The sequence below is a fragment of the Dendropsophus ebraccatus genome, chromosome 4 (genome assembly GCF_027789765.1).
Source record: "Dendropsophus ebraccatus isolate aDenEbr1 chromosome 4, aDenEbr1.pat, whole genome shotgun sequence".
In the NCBI taxonomy this organism is placed as follows: domain Eukaryota; kingdom Metazoa; phylum Chordata; class Amphibia; order Anura; family Hylidae; genus Dendropsophus; species Dendropsophus ebraccatus.
This window is the reverse complement of record NC_091457.1, coordinates 102,434,535-102,451,505: the sequence shown is the minus strand read 5'-3', so window position 1 is coordinate 102,451,505 and position 16,971 is coordinate 102,434,535. Positions and strand designations below refer to the sequence as shown.

General features: G+C 45.1%; 2 protein-coding genes across 8 annotated transcripts in view; one reads left to right on the top strand and one right to left on the bottom strand.

Annotated features, from left to right (window-relative positions):
- Positions 1-244: 244 nt before the first annotated feature.
- MON1A (MON1 homolog A, secretory trafficking associated) lies at positions 245-11,127 on the bottom strand. Of its 7 annotated transcripts, none has more exons than XM_069966529.1 (7): positions 10,648-11,109; positions 10,377-10,464; positions 10,044-10,181; positions 8,740-9,180; positions 6,603-7,368; positions 2,713-2,860; positions 245-1,253 (listed from the first exon to the last, which is right to left on the bottom strand). In XM_069966529.1, exons 3-7 carry the CDS (start codon positions 10,174-10,176, stop codon positions 1,113-1,115), a joined length of 1,629 nt encoding a protein of 542 aa, XP_069822630.1. In that variant the 5' UTR covers positions 10,177-10,181; positions 10,377-10,464; positions 10,648-11,109; the 3' UTR covers positions 245-1,112. The 7 variants fall into 7 exon arrangements, 6 of the variants coding, with proteins under 6 accessions (XP_069822630.1, XP_069822628.1, XP_069822629.1 ...); XM_069966527.1 differs by having other exon boundaries at positions 10,676-11,109; XM_069966528.1 differs by having other exon boundaries at positions 10,708-11,109.
- Positions 11,022-16,971, top strand: part of LOC138788545 (RNA-binding protein 6-like) — a 50,555-nt gene continuing 44,605 nt past the window's right edge. Inside the window, exons 1-3 of the mRNA XM_069966519.1 lie at positions 11,022-11,044; positions 11,663-11,737; positions 12,199-14,311. Of these exons, the coding sequence (XP_069822620.1) occupies positions 11,700-11,737; positions 12,199-14,311 (2,151 nt within the window). The 5' untranslated portion in view covers positions 11,022-11,044; positions 11,663-11,699. The remainder of the gene's footprint in view (positions 11,045-11,662; positions 11,738-12,198; positions 14,312-16,971) is intronic.

Here is a 16,971-nt window from a genome sequence, read left to right as displayed (position 1 = left end):
ACAAAAAGGGACAGAGGTGCTATACATCCCATTCTAACACATACACAGCAAGCAGCCAAAAGTATCAAAGTGCACAAAGCCTGTGATGGAGTCAAAGCACCGCTCTAGCACTAAAGTCCCTTCATTCTGGGAGTCAGTACAGGTCCAGTGGCACCAGGATTCCTAGCAGTATATCTTTGCTTACTATCATAGGGATATCTCTATGTCCGCTAAAAAATTTTAAATAAAAATTCAGATGACCATGTAAATAAAATCATGCGCTTTATCTGACTTTATATGTCTCTTAAAGGACAGATCCAGGTAACTCCTGCTACATCTTTAGTGCAGGTCCTCATATAAAAATTTACAGGTCTGAATGACAGTGTGCAAAATACTCCAATCAAATCCAGAGCTGCATTTTATTCTGTAGTTAGCATTTACTCTGCAATACCTCAATGCTCCCCCTGCTGGTCCCCAGTGTATACTGCCAAGTTATATATAGTGGTAGATGTAGTGTTTACAAAAGGCACTGTAGATACAACTAAGTATCTCAGAATGTAGTGCAGCATTGTATCAGGTGGCTTTAGTGCAGTCAGAATTGCGATGTAACTAAAGAATAAGACAATATAGTGGCAAAAATATTACTGTAGCGATGAATGGGGCTGGAACATAAGATGCAATAATCAATCTTTGACTGCAGCTCTGGATGTGACCTGAGTATAATACCTGATAGAAGTGAAATGAACGTGTCACATAATGTAGCGAAGCTTATTTTATAAATCATTTTAAGTTCTGACCTTGCTAAATTATTTGCAGTCAGACAACATGCAATATAAGAAGAGACGTGTACAGACAATGTGGCTGCTACCGGCCCTTAATGTGCCCAGTAGACATGTGAGTGATGTATAAGGAGTAGTGGCAGACCACATGCTGCACTTATATTGTATGGTAATGTTCATGCATCCAGCGCAGAAGATACTAGAAAACCAGACAATGCTTCATATACAAACATTGCAAATGTCTCTGTGGAGATTCCAGCACTTTGACTTCAGTGCAGTGTTAGTGTCATGGAAAGACTGCTGGATGGAGGCTCCATTATCTTTGGTTAAGGAGAGGTTTGTGGAGTCACAGTGTCAGTATGTGGGAGAGCTCAGGATAAACAATTTCTCCTCCTCTTTGCGGATCCAGCGCAGAAGACGGGAGACACCATTCACAGCTGAAGACTTTGTTGCCAAGGGGCTGAAACAGACGTAGAGTTCAAAAGCCTCCGTCACCTAAAGGGAGCATAAGAAACGTAAGATGGAAAACGTAAGATTCATCACCTTAATTAGGCTGGGTTCACACTATGTATATTTGAGGCTGTATTTGTGAGGCTGTATAGCAACCAAAACCAGGAGTGGATTGAAAACACAGAAAGGATCTGTTCACATAATGTTGTAATTGAGTGGATGGCCGTCATTTAATGGCAAATTTTTGCTGTTATTTTAAAACAACGGCTGTTATATTGAAATGATGGCAGTTATTTACCGTTATATGACGGCCATCCACTCAATTTCAACATTGTGTGAACAGAGCCTTTCTGTGTTTTCAATCCACTCCTGGTTTTGGTTGCTATGAGGACCTGACTTGAGGACCAAATACTGCCTGAAGTATACAGTGTGTGAACCCAGCCTCAAACTGTTAATATGTGGCTGCCATATTGCTGGAAAGTGATGACAACTGTACTGATCACTGCAAGGTTTTACTTTCCTGCTGTTTGGTTATATCAGTTCACTCTGAAGCTGCTTATACAATCAGACGATTCAGGACATGCATTGAAGGGGTATTCCTTGCGCTTAAAGTTATCCCCTATTTACAGGACAAGGCATAAGACGCTGATCAAAAGAGGTCTGACTATGGGACCAGACCGATCACAATGCTGAACTTGGGACAGCTCTGAAGCCCCATAATAATTAACAGTGCTGACGCACAGCACTCTATTTATTTGGATAGAGATGGGCTTATATTTCGAGTTGGGAATAATTAAAGGACCACTACAAACTCCAGTGAATAAAGCTAAAAGATCCTAATAGATTTTGTTATAATTCCTCAACATTTTAAATAGTCAGTGTTGTTTGTAAAAACTTTTGACATAATGTCATGACATGTCATAGATACGGGTCTGGGTGTTCAGTCAGGCTCATAATGTAAGTCTATGAAACAGACTTTTTTTTTAACACATAGTGGGTGTGGACTGCGCTACAGCGCGATCCTCTCCCTACTCATTCTTCCGATCAGTACTGGTCTGAACACTCAGACCTGGACAAACAACAGATTCACTTTAACGATCTTTGCTTCTGGTTAGTGAATGAGAACACTGGCTACTAGTGCAGGGGTTGTCACAGTTGATCAGAGGTCTTTTGTAATAAGCCATGCCCCAGCTGGACAGAACCAGGTTTTAACATCTAGCTTTACACAACTTTTAAATTCTGTGAAATCTTTGTCCACTGGATGAGTGACATAGAAGTCCTCAAGGCAAATAAATGACTGGAAAAATGCACCAAATTCATTATACACCACCCAACGATATTTGATATTGGTATACGGTAAGAGTGCAATCTAGAGAAATGGAGTGAAAAATGCTGCAAATATAAATTTTCCTCAAAATATATTACAAAGCTGCATAATGGGACCTAAGCTTTATTATGAGAAGTCTGGGCCCATCCTCTAGGTGTAGGGTCTTCTGGTACTCACCCAGGCTAGGATATTCTCTTGCGGTCCCATGTGGTAGATGGTTGTGAGCGGGTGTGAGCTACAGTGGGCTCTGCCATGTAGATATTGGTACAGGGAAACCAGGCGCTTCTGTTCTCCTTCTGTGTTGTAAGGAGCAGTCATCTCTGGACTGTGGAGACATTACATAATCATCAGCACTAGTGTCACATTGTAAAATTAACCCTTACATGGAAGTAATGTTTTTATATTAAAGAGGTCTCCACTAGAGATGAGCGAACCTCGAGCATGCTCAAGTCCATCCAAACCCGATCATTCGGCATTTGATTAGCGGTGGCTTCTGAAGTTGGATAAAGCCCTAAGGCTATTTGGAAAACATGGGTATAGTCATTGGCTGTTTCCATGTTTTCCAGACAACCTTAGAGCTTTATCCAACTTCAGCAGCCACCGCTAATCAAATGCCGAATGATCACGTTCGGATGGACTCGAGCATGCTCGAGGTTCGCTCATCTCTAGTATCCACACATTGCAGCCACTTATGTAGAAGAGTCTGAGGAGGGGCAGCAGAATCTGAGCGACAAATGCAAGATTCTTGCAAAGGGCTAAAGTGCTGTCTTTTTGTCCATCCATCCTGCTGTCCCATTCCTCAGACTCATCAAGACATCTGGTTTAAGTAAATATCCCCATCCAACATCATCATCACATAGTCAAGATGCCCCCTTGTTCCCCTTATTAGCGTACGTGTACACTACTGAATTTGCACAGATAACTTCCAGCGGATTCCGTGTGCACTCCCGCTTGAATCTCCACCCATCCCATAGACTCCAACCTATGCCCAGGCAGATTCCGTCCCCCCCCCCCAGAAGACTTGACATTACAATTCTTTGGGTGGATAGCGTAATCTTGCCTGCACATAGAATGGAGCCTATGGGATCAGCGGAACTTCAAACGGGAGCGGGGATGGGGGAGCGATGGAATCCGCTGGAAGTTATCCACGCAGATTCTGTAGTGTGCACATACCCTGACAGAACTTCTGAACTCAGCATTTAACCCTCAGTGTGCCGCCTTATGAGAAGTTGCAGGGTGGTAGCTATCTGGTGATGCTATAGGCCAGCGCAATAGAGAAACTAAACAAGAACACTGAATTACAAACAACGAGCCTGTCTCCACGTTCTCCAGGCAGCCTTTTGGCTGCACCCAACTTCTGCAGCCAGGAACTTTGAGCAAGTCCCTCTTGTGCTCAATAGACTCCAATGGTTTTTCGGAGCCCCACATTCTAGCCTTGACTGACCTTTCCTTTTGAGGGTAGCCTCGTCACCAGCCTGTCACTGAATTTGTCCTCCTTAATCAGCCATGCAAGCCAATGCAAAATCACAGCATTTTGGATTGTCAGCCTTGTAGGAGAGACATTTTTTGTATGATTCGCCATCCCATCATTTGTGGAACCAGTTTTTCCATACTAGTTGGCCTGGTCGGCTTTCTAGAACGACACTTGTACATGGCTTGAATCTTGTTTAGTCATTGGGCTGCCCGGACTTTCTTCTATAAAATATACACCCAGTGGTTTTAAATAGCTTCACCCAACACAAAATGCATTTTCTACCTGAAGCACATTTACCAAATGTATTCTGAAAGTCTGGCTGTACTGTCACCACAGATCTTGTTCTAGCAAATTCAAACACGTAAAAGCTTTTTGCTTTGATGTCACCCTCATATGTCACACTATGTAAGCGCCTTTCAGATTTGGCTCTTCAAAATAAAAGTTGTTGGTTATGGAAAACTATGCCAGTTTTGCTTTGATTTTCAACCATTTACCACTTACTTAAACTAAAGGTCTTTATTCTTGCACCATACTTTTTGAATCACCCTGTCGAATTTGTGTTTCATTTTCTACTTGCAGTCAGTGAACTGAAAACCCTAACCTACTTAGTCCAGCTCAAACAGCTATCCAAAATAATCTAGGAGCCTAAACTGAATAAACCGCTAAAACCTTTGACTTAATAGTTTGTTAGGGATATGGTCAAAAACCATATGGTTTCTGATGTGGAGACCACAATGATTTCATTCTCAGGAGCACTATGGTTTAATCTTAAAAACATCTTCTACTAAAGTCAATGGGAGATGGAAAACTTTCTGGAAAAATAAGTGATGTCACTTTTCTGCACAGTGCTATTCTGAGGCTCCCTCTAAATTAAGAGGGGGCTTCAGGATAAGACTCCATTGTACTGGTTCCAATTGATCGGAGAAAACTGTGTGACAAGTCCTTACATGTACTAAAGGGGTTATCCAGCGCTACAAAGACATGGCCACTTTTCCCCCTACTCTTGTCTCCAGTTTAGGTGTGGTTTGTAATTAACCTCCATTTACTTCAATGGAACAGAGTTTCAAAACCCCACCCAAACTGGAGACAAGAGGAGGGGGAAAAGTTGCCATGTTTTTGTAGCGCTGGATAACCCCTTTAATGCAGGTAAAATTTTTCAGTTTGCAGTCAAGTCTGTTGACCTAAGGTGAGGTTCACATTTCCACTAAGCTCCTTTGAAAGTTCTGTTAATTTTGCAGGATCTAATAGGACAAAAGGCTGCAAAATAAATGGGCACCAGCTGGAAACCCAATGAATCCCATTGAAGTCAATGGATTTCTCAGGTATCCTTTTGAACCAGTTAGCGTCTTTTATTGAAACCATGTTATTGGACCATCTGGCCTTTCAGACCGATGCTCCCAACAGAAATGTCAACTCAGCCTTACAAAAGGATAAACTACACCAAATAAAATTGTAGAATATCCTCAGCTTTGCAACTTTCCACCCTGCCTATGGCACTTCTGTGAATAAGTGGATGAGGCTTAGCAGAAGGGAACATGGTCTCTCACAGCCTGGTGGATTTAACATAACTACTCCAGCTTATACCTGGAAAAGATGACAAAGAGTGAGAAAGATGTTACAAATTTATTAAGAGGCCTGCCTTAATACATGGGGGAGCTTTATCGGAAGTTCTGTTTATTTTGCAGAATCTGAGCAGACAAAAGAATAAAATACTGCAAGCAGTAATTTTTTGCCAGCTAAAATCCAACAAAATAAATGATTACCTGTTGGACCCCCCTGTAGTCTATAGGAACTCTTGGGTGTCCATCTGCATCAGCTAGTATCCGTTCTTGAACGGACCAACCGGCTGTAAATTCTCTCAACAGAGTGAGATCCTAGTCTTTAAAAAAAATAAGTTTAAAATACACTAATCTTAATAAAATTCCTCTTGAAGTGACACTGTCACCCCCTTTGTGCATTCTGACATCTCTACACAGGTGTAAAGGGTAAATTTAGCGTTTTTCATACCTTATTTTATATCATACGTCATGGTGCTTGTTCAAGTAAAAAGTCATCTTTTATCAGCTGCAGATTATGTTAAGTGGGCGGGCCTCGCAGCATTAGTGCCACTTAGCCCCGCCCACAATGCCACCATTGGCCCCGTCCCCCTCAAAAGCCATTGGAACAGGCTGGCCTAAAGGTCTAGGCCCCACCCCCTCTAGGTCGGCCCACCAATGACCTTAAGGGGGCAGGGCCAATGGTGGCATTGTGGGCGGGGCTAAGTGGCGCTAATGCCGCGAAGCCCCGCCCACTTAACACAATCTGCAGTTCATAAAAGATCCCTTTTTACTTGAACAAGCACCATGATGTAAGATATAAAATGAGGTATGAAAACTGCTAAATTTACCCTTTACACTTGTGTAGAGATGTCAGAATGCAAAAAGGGGGTGACAGTGTTACTTTAAGTTCCAGAAGTCTGCAATCAGTGATAAAGGTTCCGTTACAAAACACTGGAAAATCCTGCTCAGAGGCCATGTCTACCTACAGAAAGCAACGGAGTGGGCGATACTGATCTCCAGTGCATTTGCAGATCCGTCAAGTTAATCCTTCTCACCTGGTGAAGAGTCCGGAGCTCTTGGATTTGTATAGGAAATGTCTCAATTCTGGGATCCCAACTTGTGCAACATAGTAAAGCGAGGCCCCCAGAGCTTCCTTCAGTGATGCCCATGCTCCTCTTTTCTCCAGGCGCTCCACTATCTTTCTCTTGCAGTCAGAGACAGTGAAGAAGTCCTCGCGGTCAGTTGACACCATTAGGAGGAGCAGCTCTGGCTTGTGGCTCAGGTATGAGATATGTGTATGGAAGAAACCAGATGGGTTAAACTTTGGAAGACACACAGGGGTCCAGGCCTCGCCTTCCCTGAAAGAGCTGGATGATGTTACCAAGTTGAAGAGCAGGTGGATGTCAATGGGATGCAGATACTGGTCCTTCTTCCTGACCAGGGTGACCAGCTGCTGCCTGGACATTAGGATAGAGAAGACTAGGCTCTTGGCCTTAGCTTGCTGGAGACAGTATGTGACAGTATCCCGCAACCCTGAGGCTAAAGGTAAACAGCGGACGGCAGCAAGGAGGAAACTAGGGTCAGTGTCCATGGAGTTGAGAAGGTTGTCTGTAATACGCTCAGAACCAGAGAGCAGTCGGCGCAGGTCGTAACTGGGTCGCTGCTGAAAGAGGTGATGAAGCTGAGTCCCAGTAACCAAGCTGACAATCTGGTAGTATACATACAGCAGCTCCTGTGCAATCTCTTGTTCCGATTGCCGAGTATGAGACACTGAGACCAGTACCAGCGGGGAGCGCCGAACAAACACCACCGTGTAGCCATCTGCCAGAGAAAGGTATTATGTCATACGGATATAGAAGGGAATTTTTCATTTGCAGTGTAAGTTTTTATGTAGCATGTGCATAATTTACAAGTGTGTGCGGCACAAATCACACAGTCGCACGGAAAACTTACAAGTACGACTGTTCAGAGGTTGTGTAGACTTGCACAAAGACTAAAAAGTCACAGATAATAAATGAACATTGTCTATAGGATGAGCCATAAATATATCCCACACTGACGCACACATTTATTATTTGGATGGCAAACCAGGAACCAAAAGTTGCTAATTTTTGATGCACCTGTCTGTGAACAATTCTCACCAACATTTGTTTCTGAAAAAGCTGGGTGACAACGGCTCTGGCTATACGTCAATTCTCGGCCACACAACCCCTTGTACAAGTGAATGGGGTCTTACTGTGACACACAGGCAACTGCATTACTCCAGCTGCAGAAAATCCATCCTTGAATGAGTGAAAGGGTAGTGCAACACACTGATTACTGGTTATGCAATCAGGAGTCACCATGTAGGCCCAGCCTAATGGTGCGTTTACACAGGCAGATTTATCTGACAGATTTTGGAAGCCAAAACCAGGAATGTATTTGAAAAAAGGAGAAATCTTAGTCTTTCCTTTATGATTCATTCCCTGTTTATGGTCTGTTCCTGGCTTTGGCTTAAAAAATCTGTCAGATAAATCTGCCTGTGTAAACGCACCATAATGGTGCGTTCACACCTACAGGATCTGCAGCTGATTTTCTGCAGCAGATTTCATTTAAATAACTGAACACAGCATCAAATCTGCTGCAGATCCTGTAGGTGTGAACGCACCCTAAGGCTGCATTTACACGTTCCTTGTTCCGCACGGAACACGGACGTGGAATGCTTGAAACAGGAACTGTACAGATATGCGCCACGCTGTAATGACATAGCCGCATGGCTGATTCATTACAGCATGATGCATATGAATACAGTTCCCCCGCTCCCAGCATCTTATCACAGTTGCTGCCCGGGCGGGGGGAGAATCAGTTACATGCATTCCACATCCGTGTTCAGTGAGGAACATGGAACGTGTGAATGCAGCCTTACAGGGGCTGTCACCCAGCTTTCCCAGAGTACTGAATGTCTACTTGTACAGAGTGCCAAATAGGAACTGTGGCAATACTGTATCACCAGAATGATAGATAGAGAGGTGTCATTTTGCCAAAAAATGTTTCCCTATAGAGTCAATAGCTGTGTTAACCCATAAGTTTTTATACGTTTAACATGCGCGTTAAACGTAGATCACAAAAACAAAGTGTGGCCCCTGCCTTATACTGCTCCGTAGCCTTTCAGAGGAGTAAAGGATTACAGATCAGGACTACACAGGTCAGTACCTGCATGGATGGACCGGATGGCATTTTTGTCCGTCTCCAGAAATGACACAAGTGCCATCATGACTCCGGCCGTACTGGACAGAGCCTCCTCTGACTGGTAGCGAGAATACACTGGTTTCCCTGCTTCACTCAGCACAAACACATGCTTCTGGTGTTGGTACCACTCATCCAGTGGATGCAATTCTCCATCATCTTCTTGGCTTACGGACGGTGCAGGATCCATGTCCCCAAACTGGGGACCTACCCCCTTGTCCTGTTCCTCACCATGGGTGGAGCTTACACTCAACTGTGTACTGAGCTTGCTGAAGTCCTGAGTGATCTCCTCCATGTTCTCCATTTCCTCCTCTGGTCCACCATTCCCAGAGCCGGTCTCCTCCACCTCTTTGGTGAGGTCCTCATATGACTGAGCGTGGACAAACATGGCTTCATCCTGGCTGGCCCCTGGGGATAGAATAAGTTAAAGAGCAAATCTGCTTAACAGGGAAGTCCGCCAAAATAATTTTAAGATATGTTATTGCCCAACAAAAGTTATGAATGACTGATGGTGCATTTACACAGGCAGATTTATCTGACAGATTTTGGAAGCCAAAACCAGGAATGGATTGGAAAAGAGGAGAAATCTCAGTCTTTCCTTTATGACCCATTCCCTGCTTATGGTCTGTTCCTGGCTTTGGCTTCAAAAATCTGTCAGATAAATCTGCCTGTGTAAACGCACCATAATAGTCACTTATTATGTGAAACACACCTATAGTGCATTTTCCCTGCAAACGGCGTGTTCAGGTCTCTGTAAAGTTGGTGATGTTATGTCTAGAGATGAGCGAACCTCGAGCATGCTCGAGTCCATCCGAACCTGAACTTTCGGCATTTGATTAGCAGTGGCTGCTGAACTTGGATAAAGCCCTAAGGCTATATCCATGTTTTCCAGACAACCTTAGAGCTTTATCCAACTTCAGCAGCCACCACTAATCAAATGCTGAATGATCGGGTTTGGATGGACTCAAGCATGCTCGAGGTTCTCTCATCTCTAGTTATGTCACATAAACTGCCAACATCTGCTGCAGCGGTGGGACAGACTGGAGCATCAGGAGTCGGCAGTTTATGTGACGTGACATCACCAACTTTACAGAGACCTGAACACTTCATGCTGTAGTAAGTGCAGGGAAAATGCACTATAGGTGAGTTTACTATAATAAGTGTCTATTAGTAATTTCATTACTTTGGTTGGGCAATAACATATCTTAAAATTATTTTACCCGAACTTCCCATTTAAGGAGCGAAGACTGGATTGCAGAACTGACACTCACCGGGTTCGGTTCCCTGGATCAGTGTGGGGGCTGGGCTCTCAGACCGATCATTTCCTTGTTCAACGGACAAAGATGAAACCACGGTGGACGTAGCAGTCTCCCACTGCAATTTTTTATCCACATCTGAAGCCATGAGCTCTGTATGAAGGAGACCTAAATGTCACTGCTGCAGAATGGCGACAAATGGTGAACTGGACTGCGCACATTTAGTGGTCACCAACCAGCAGCTGCAGAACCACTACTCCCACCATGCCCTGACAGCCTGAGCTATATACATACATTAATCTCCTATATTATATAAGGTCCAACCAAACCTGGCTGGTGCCCCCTTACCTGGCCTCACTGACAGCTCCCATACACAGCACTGAGGTCAGAGCCTTCCCCGGTGCACTCTGGGGGTTGTAGTTTTCTGGTTCATGTACTGCAGGAAGACAGTGAAAGGTCACAGGGTCAGTGCCTGGCGGACCGTATACTATAGAAAGGACTAGGCCCTGCACAGCTGTCTGACAGGTCCGCCCTCTGTATATACCACGCATCTATATATACCCCGCATTTACTACAGACAGATCCCCATATAACGTCAGGAATGGGATACAGTAATAACCTTTAAACAAAACACACGGCACACCAACCCTTTGCAAGGGGACTACGACTCCCAGCATACCGTGCACGCTCCTCACAACACTCAGCTTTTTAGCTTGAGCAAGGACTACACTTCCCGGCATCCCTCCAACACCTTAGTTTACGTCGCGTTATTTCCGTTGTTTCTGAAGGGGGAAGGACTACAATTCCCGCGATGCTGTGCGGGAGGAGTGTATGACGTATTTCCGCTCCTGCGCAGAAGCCGCTGTCGTCTATTAGTGAGAGGAAGAGACGGTGAGGCTCGGTGGCTAAGGCGCTTTGACGGGTAATGGAGCCCGGGGAGGAGGCGGTGGGCTGGGTGTGTGGTGTAAGGTTATCCGGTGACACTGCGGATAGGCTGGGCTTTGTAGTTCTCCAAGGTGATAGTAAACCTGATTAAGCGCGCTGGGGATTCTAGTTGCGCAGGATGGAGACCCAAGGGCCAGCCTGACCTGGCGCTGAGCATGCCGGGAGTTATCTTCTATATACTGCTGGATCCTGTAGTACCTGTAGCGCCCCTTCTGTTACTACAGTGTCGTGTTATGCTCTATGATAGCTTGCAGGTCACATGATCTACCAGACATTTATAGCACCTGGCGCCATCTCTCTGCCGCCTTGTTGGTCACAATTAGAGTCAATGGGTTTTGTTTTTTTCAGCCTTCATGAATATTCTGACACTTTTCATCCCAGGCAGAATCCAGGTTGACATAAAAAACGTGAATTTAGGCCACTTGTGCGCGGTCCTCACCAATAGAAGCAGTAGATGCTCTACTATCCGTGACCGTGTGCTCCTGTGTAGTATAACAGGAGCTCCATCATGTGCGGGGGAGGGGCGGCAGTGATTGTGAGTGACAGCTCCATCAGCCCGTCTGACATTGTATTAATAATCTGCCATTCCTTCTTACTCCTGCACTATGATGAAAGGGAGCAGCATTCTCCTTACCTCGGATTCTGTTCACCGTGTAGATTGTTGAGCTGCCTGTGTTTTCTTCTTACAGATTCATCTTTAAGTGGCGTAAACTTAAGGCAGTAAAAATGTGGGACGGTCCACGACAACCAGTCCCTGGATATCGGTGAGTATTTGATGTTTCCAAAAAAAAAAAAAAAACTTTTTTAAATTTGATTGCTTTCTGAGTGAAAAGTATAACACCATAACATAGAGGAACCTTCAAATGGTACTTTTCACACGCTCAAGAATACTAAAGGGGTTTTCCAGGCTGAAATGATAGATGGCCTATGAATAATAATTATTAGATATGCATCTCAGGCCTTATTCATGGCTGATAGAAATTGATATTCAGTGCAAAATAAGCCAATTTCAGCTTCATGGTCTCATTTTAAAGGAATATGAGGCATGCGCCGCACATGTAATGGCGTGCTGCAGATTTATTTATACATGGCAGATCAGAAATGTTTTGTCTTTTTAGTAGTTGTTTGAATGAGTGTCATACCATCTAAGCTTCATATCCAGGTGATTGGACTGATCCTTTAATGCCCCATAGACTATTTTTAATGCAAGTTCTTTTCTTAACAGGGTTTGCCCTGGAGAATCATTTCCACCTAGGATGCCACAGGGCGCTCATCCAAGAATGCGAGGACGACCACCTTTTCCCTTCCGGGATGGACCTAGGGCTCTTAATCCTCGTTTTGGTGGCCCTGGAGTTCCTCCCTTTATGCACAGAGACAGGGACGTGGCCATGGATGGATGCTGGGAAGAGGGCAGAATGTTGCCCGAAGAACAAATGCACCACTCTAGAAGGGGAAGGCCTAACATGAACTATAGGGCAATGGCTTTCAGTGAAGAGGAGGTGACAGACATGCACTACGGAGAGATGGGTGGCCCAGAAAATGAGTTCAGGGCTCGTTTAGCCCCAGATATGGACTACAGAGACAGAGAAGCACCCAGTTTAGATCAGAGAGGGATACCTGATGTAGATTACCGGCAAGAGGAAGGACCAGCCATTGCCTATAGAGAGAGACTTCCACCCCCTCCTATCTTTAGAGAAAGGGAGAGCTTTGAATACAGGAGGCGAATGCATGCAGAGAGGGAGACACTGGAACAGCACAGGCATAGCATAACCACAACAATGAATTATGCAGAGGGGGAAATGGAGGAACTGGAGTACAAGCGCCGCTTGGATGCTTTACAAGAAATTGTCTTGAGGCAGCGAGAATCCTCAGAGTTAATGAGCAGGGACAGGGAGCCCACAGACATGGTACTCAGAGAGCGGGAAAAGATGGTAAGGGATAGATCTTCAGTAGAATACAAGGAAAGAGGGATTCCCACACATTTCCGAGAGTCTGCGGACCTGGACTTAAGGTTCAGGAAGCCAGATGTTCATTTCATGGACCAAGAAAGAGGACAGGACTACAGGGAGAGAATGATTATTGACTACTCGCAAATTGAGAACGCAGAGCAGACGTACCCAGAGAAAAAGGCCCTAGGCGCTGAGTACATGGAGGTAGATTATAAATCTGAGAATTTACAGAGTGATACGAACCTGAAAAAGACAGGTAGCATAGTGAGCAGAGACCTGAAGTCTACTGGGGCGTCAGATGCTGCTTATAAAAAGAGGGAAATAAAGACTTCAGGAATAAATAGTGACACAGACTATCGAGGTAAAGATAGCACAGACTCAGATTACCGGGGAAAGAAAACAGATTCAGACTACCGGGATAACACAGATTCATATTACAGAGATGTGGAGGTTGTTGACTCCTACTACCGGGACAAAGAAAGTGCTGATTCAGATTACCGGGAAAGAGAGAGTGCAGATTCAGACTACCGGAAGAGTGCAGATAACAGAATTGCAAAGGCTCCTGAGACAATGGACACAGTGGATGAGACTTCTAAGCCATTGAAAAGTCAAAAAGAGCTCAAGGATGTAATGGCAGCTCCTGATCTAGTGCCAAAGTCTCTCTCCAGTACAGAGCAAAGGATTCCCTTCCTATCTTATGACAAACCACAGGTTTCACCTCTGTCCAAGATGAATAGTAAGACACTTGGTCAGGAGGGAGCACTGTCTGCAGCTACGGGAGGAGTGCAAAGCAAGTCAGACAAATGTAGCTACCCTGGGAAGCTAGATGTAGACTTCAGAGATCAGCCTAAACAAGAAGCTCTTAACCTAGAAACCAAAGAAGCAGGAAACAAAGTCATGGAATACTCAGCAGACACCAAGTTGCTCTGTCCCAGTGATCAAGACTTGCGCAACAAAGAGAGCTTCAGTAAGGATTCCGCTCAGGGTGGCGGTGATCAAGACTTCCGAACGGGTAAATATATACAGAAAAAGGATGAGGATTTTCGAGCAAGGGAGGACCAAACTCCAGCAGCCTCCCTTACCCAGAACTCTCTGCTGTATGACTTCATAAGATTGGCAGCTAAGGAGTTAAGGCAGCAGCAAGCGAAAGATGTTCTGAAGGAGACTGAGGGACAGGCGGTCACTCGTACACCTGAGAAACCAGCAATGGTTAAAATGCCTAACTCTGCTTCAAGCACCACCAAGTCAGTAGAAGAACCCACCTCAGGGGTTGAGTTTTTGGGCCGACAGGACGCAGACTACAGGAACAAGGATTACAATGATGTTGATTTACGAGTTGGTTCTGGCCTGGACAAAAAATCTCATGAAGATCTTCAGCCTGGGAGTAAGGTATTAATACAGGATTGATTGTACAGTTGTATCTGTCAGGAAGTTTATACTTTCCCCTATAGAGAATCAGAGGGCAAAGAGATCCTTGTAGATATGTTATTAGGTAGGTGACCAAGAAGCTTAGCAATCATTACATTACAGACACAGAAACATCTGTCAATGTAAGTGCTTCATACTATATACCGCTGATCGCTTGTGCCATGTGCCGCCGGCACTTATCTCCTGTCACCATGAATGATTGGTGACAGGGGATAAAAAGTGATGTCGCCCCCCACCCCCCCTGTCACCCCCGTCCCCGAGTCACCCTCCCCTACCCCATATACTCACCTGGCTGGTTATGAAGTGCGCATGCGCTCCACAACCAGCCAAGCTCTGAAAATTTAAAGTGACAGAGACCAATTTGGTCTGTCACTGAACTATGATTACTGTGATAGAAAATATCACAGTAATCATAGTAATACAGTGAACATGAATGTATAAAGTACAAAAAGTGACAAACATACAAAAAAATAAAACACACACTTTTTATTATAGTAATAATTGCAGTTTACTCCCAAATTACCCCTAACCCCCCCCAGATTACCCGTAACCACCGCAGGTTGCCCGTAACCACCGCACGTTGCCCATAACCACCCCAGGTTGTCCGTAATCACGTCAGATTGCACGTAACCCCCCAGATCACCCGTAACCACCGCACGTTGCCCGTAACCACCACACGTTGCCCGTAACCACCGCACGTTGCCAGTGACCCCCTCCAGATTGTCCGTAATCACCCCAGATTGCCTGTAACCACCCCAAATTACATGTAACCACCCCAGATTAGCTATAAGCACTTCACTCTATCCGTAACAATTCTAGATTGTCTGTAACCCCCCCAGGTTGCCCGTAATCATGCCAGATTACATGTAACCCCCCAGATTGCACGCAACCACCGCACGTCGCCTCTGACCACCGCACGTCGCCTCTGACCACCGCACGTCGCCTCTGACCACCCCAAATTGCCAGTGACCCCCTCCAGATTGTCCGCAACCACCCCAGATTGTCCGCAACCACCGCAGGTTGCCCGCAACCACCCCAGGTTGCCCGCGACCACCCCAGGTTGCCCGCGACCACCCCAGGTTGCCCGCGACCACCCCAGGTTGCCCGCGACCACCCCATGTTGCCCGTATCTACCCCAGACTGCCCGTATCTACCCCAGGCTGCCCGTGTCTACCCCAGGCTGCCCGTAACCACCTCAGGCTGCCCGTAACCACCCCAGACTGTCCGTAACCACCTCACATTACCTGTAATCTAATTTTTTTTATTGTATTTTAGTAACTGCGCTATTCTAATAACTGTTACTAGCTGCGGTTTTGCTCCAGCAAATTGGCGCTCCTTCCCTTCTGAGCCCTGCTGTGTGCCCATACAGTGGTTTATGCCCACATATGGGGTACCGTTGTACTCAGGAGAACCTGCGTTACAGATTTTGGGGTACATTTTTTTCTCCTGTTCCTTGTGAAATTTAGAAATTTCAAACTAAACCAACATATTTTTGGAAAAATTCAAGTTTTTCATTTTTACTGGCCAATTTTGAATACTTTCCTCTAATACCTGTGGGGCCAAAATGCTCATCCTACCCCAAGATGAATTCTTTGAGGGTTGTACTTTCCGAAATGGGGTGACTTTTGGGGGGATTCTATTCTGTAGACATTACAGGGGCTCTGCAAACGCACCTGGCGCTCAGAAACTTCTTCAGAAAAATCTGCAGAGAAAATGCTAATTGGCGCTCCTTCCCTTCTGAGCCCGGCTGTGTGCCCATACAGTGGTTTATGCCCACATATGGGGTACCGTTCTACTCAGGAGAACCTGCGTTACAGATTTTGGGGTGAATTGTTCCTCGTGAAATTGAGAAATTTCAAACTAAAGGAACATATTATTGGAAAAATTCGAGTTTTTCATTTTTACTGTCTACTTTTGAATACTTTCCTCTAATACCTGTGGGGTCAAAATGCTCACCACACACCAAGATGAATTCTTTGAGGGGTGCACTTTCCAAAATGGGGTGACTTATGGCGAGATTTTACTCCGCTGGCACTACAGGGGCTCTGCAAACACACCTGGCGCTCAGAAACTTCTTCAGCAAAATCTGCATTGAAAAAGCTAATTGGCGCTCCTTTCCTTCTGAGCCCTGCTGTGTGCCCATGCAGTGGTTTATGCTCACATATGAGGTACCTTTTTACTCAGGAGAACCTGCGTTACAAATTTTGGGGTACTTTTTTTCTCTTGTTCCTCGTGAAATTGAGAAATTTCAAACTAAAGGAACATATTATTGGAAAAATTCGAGTTTTTCATTTTTACTGTCTAATTTTGAATACTTTCCTCTAACACCTGTGGGGTCAAATTGCTCATCCTACCCGAAGATGAATTCTTTGAGGGGTTTACTTTCCAAAATGGGGTGACTTATGGTTTTTTTTTCTCTCTGCTGACACTACAGGGGCTCTGCAAATGCACCTGGCGCTCGGAAACTTCTTCAGCAAAATCTGCAATGGAAAAGCTAATTGGCGCTCCTTCCCTTCTGAGCCCCGCTGTGTGCCCATGCAGTGGTTTACGCCCACATATGGGGTACCGTAGTACTCAAGAGAACCCGTGTTACAAATTTTGGGGTGCTTTTTCTCTCATGT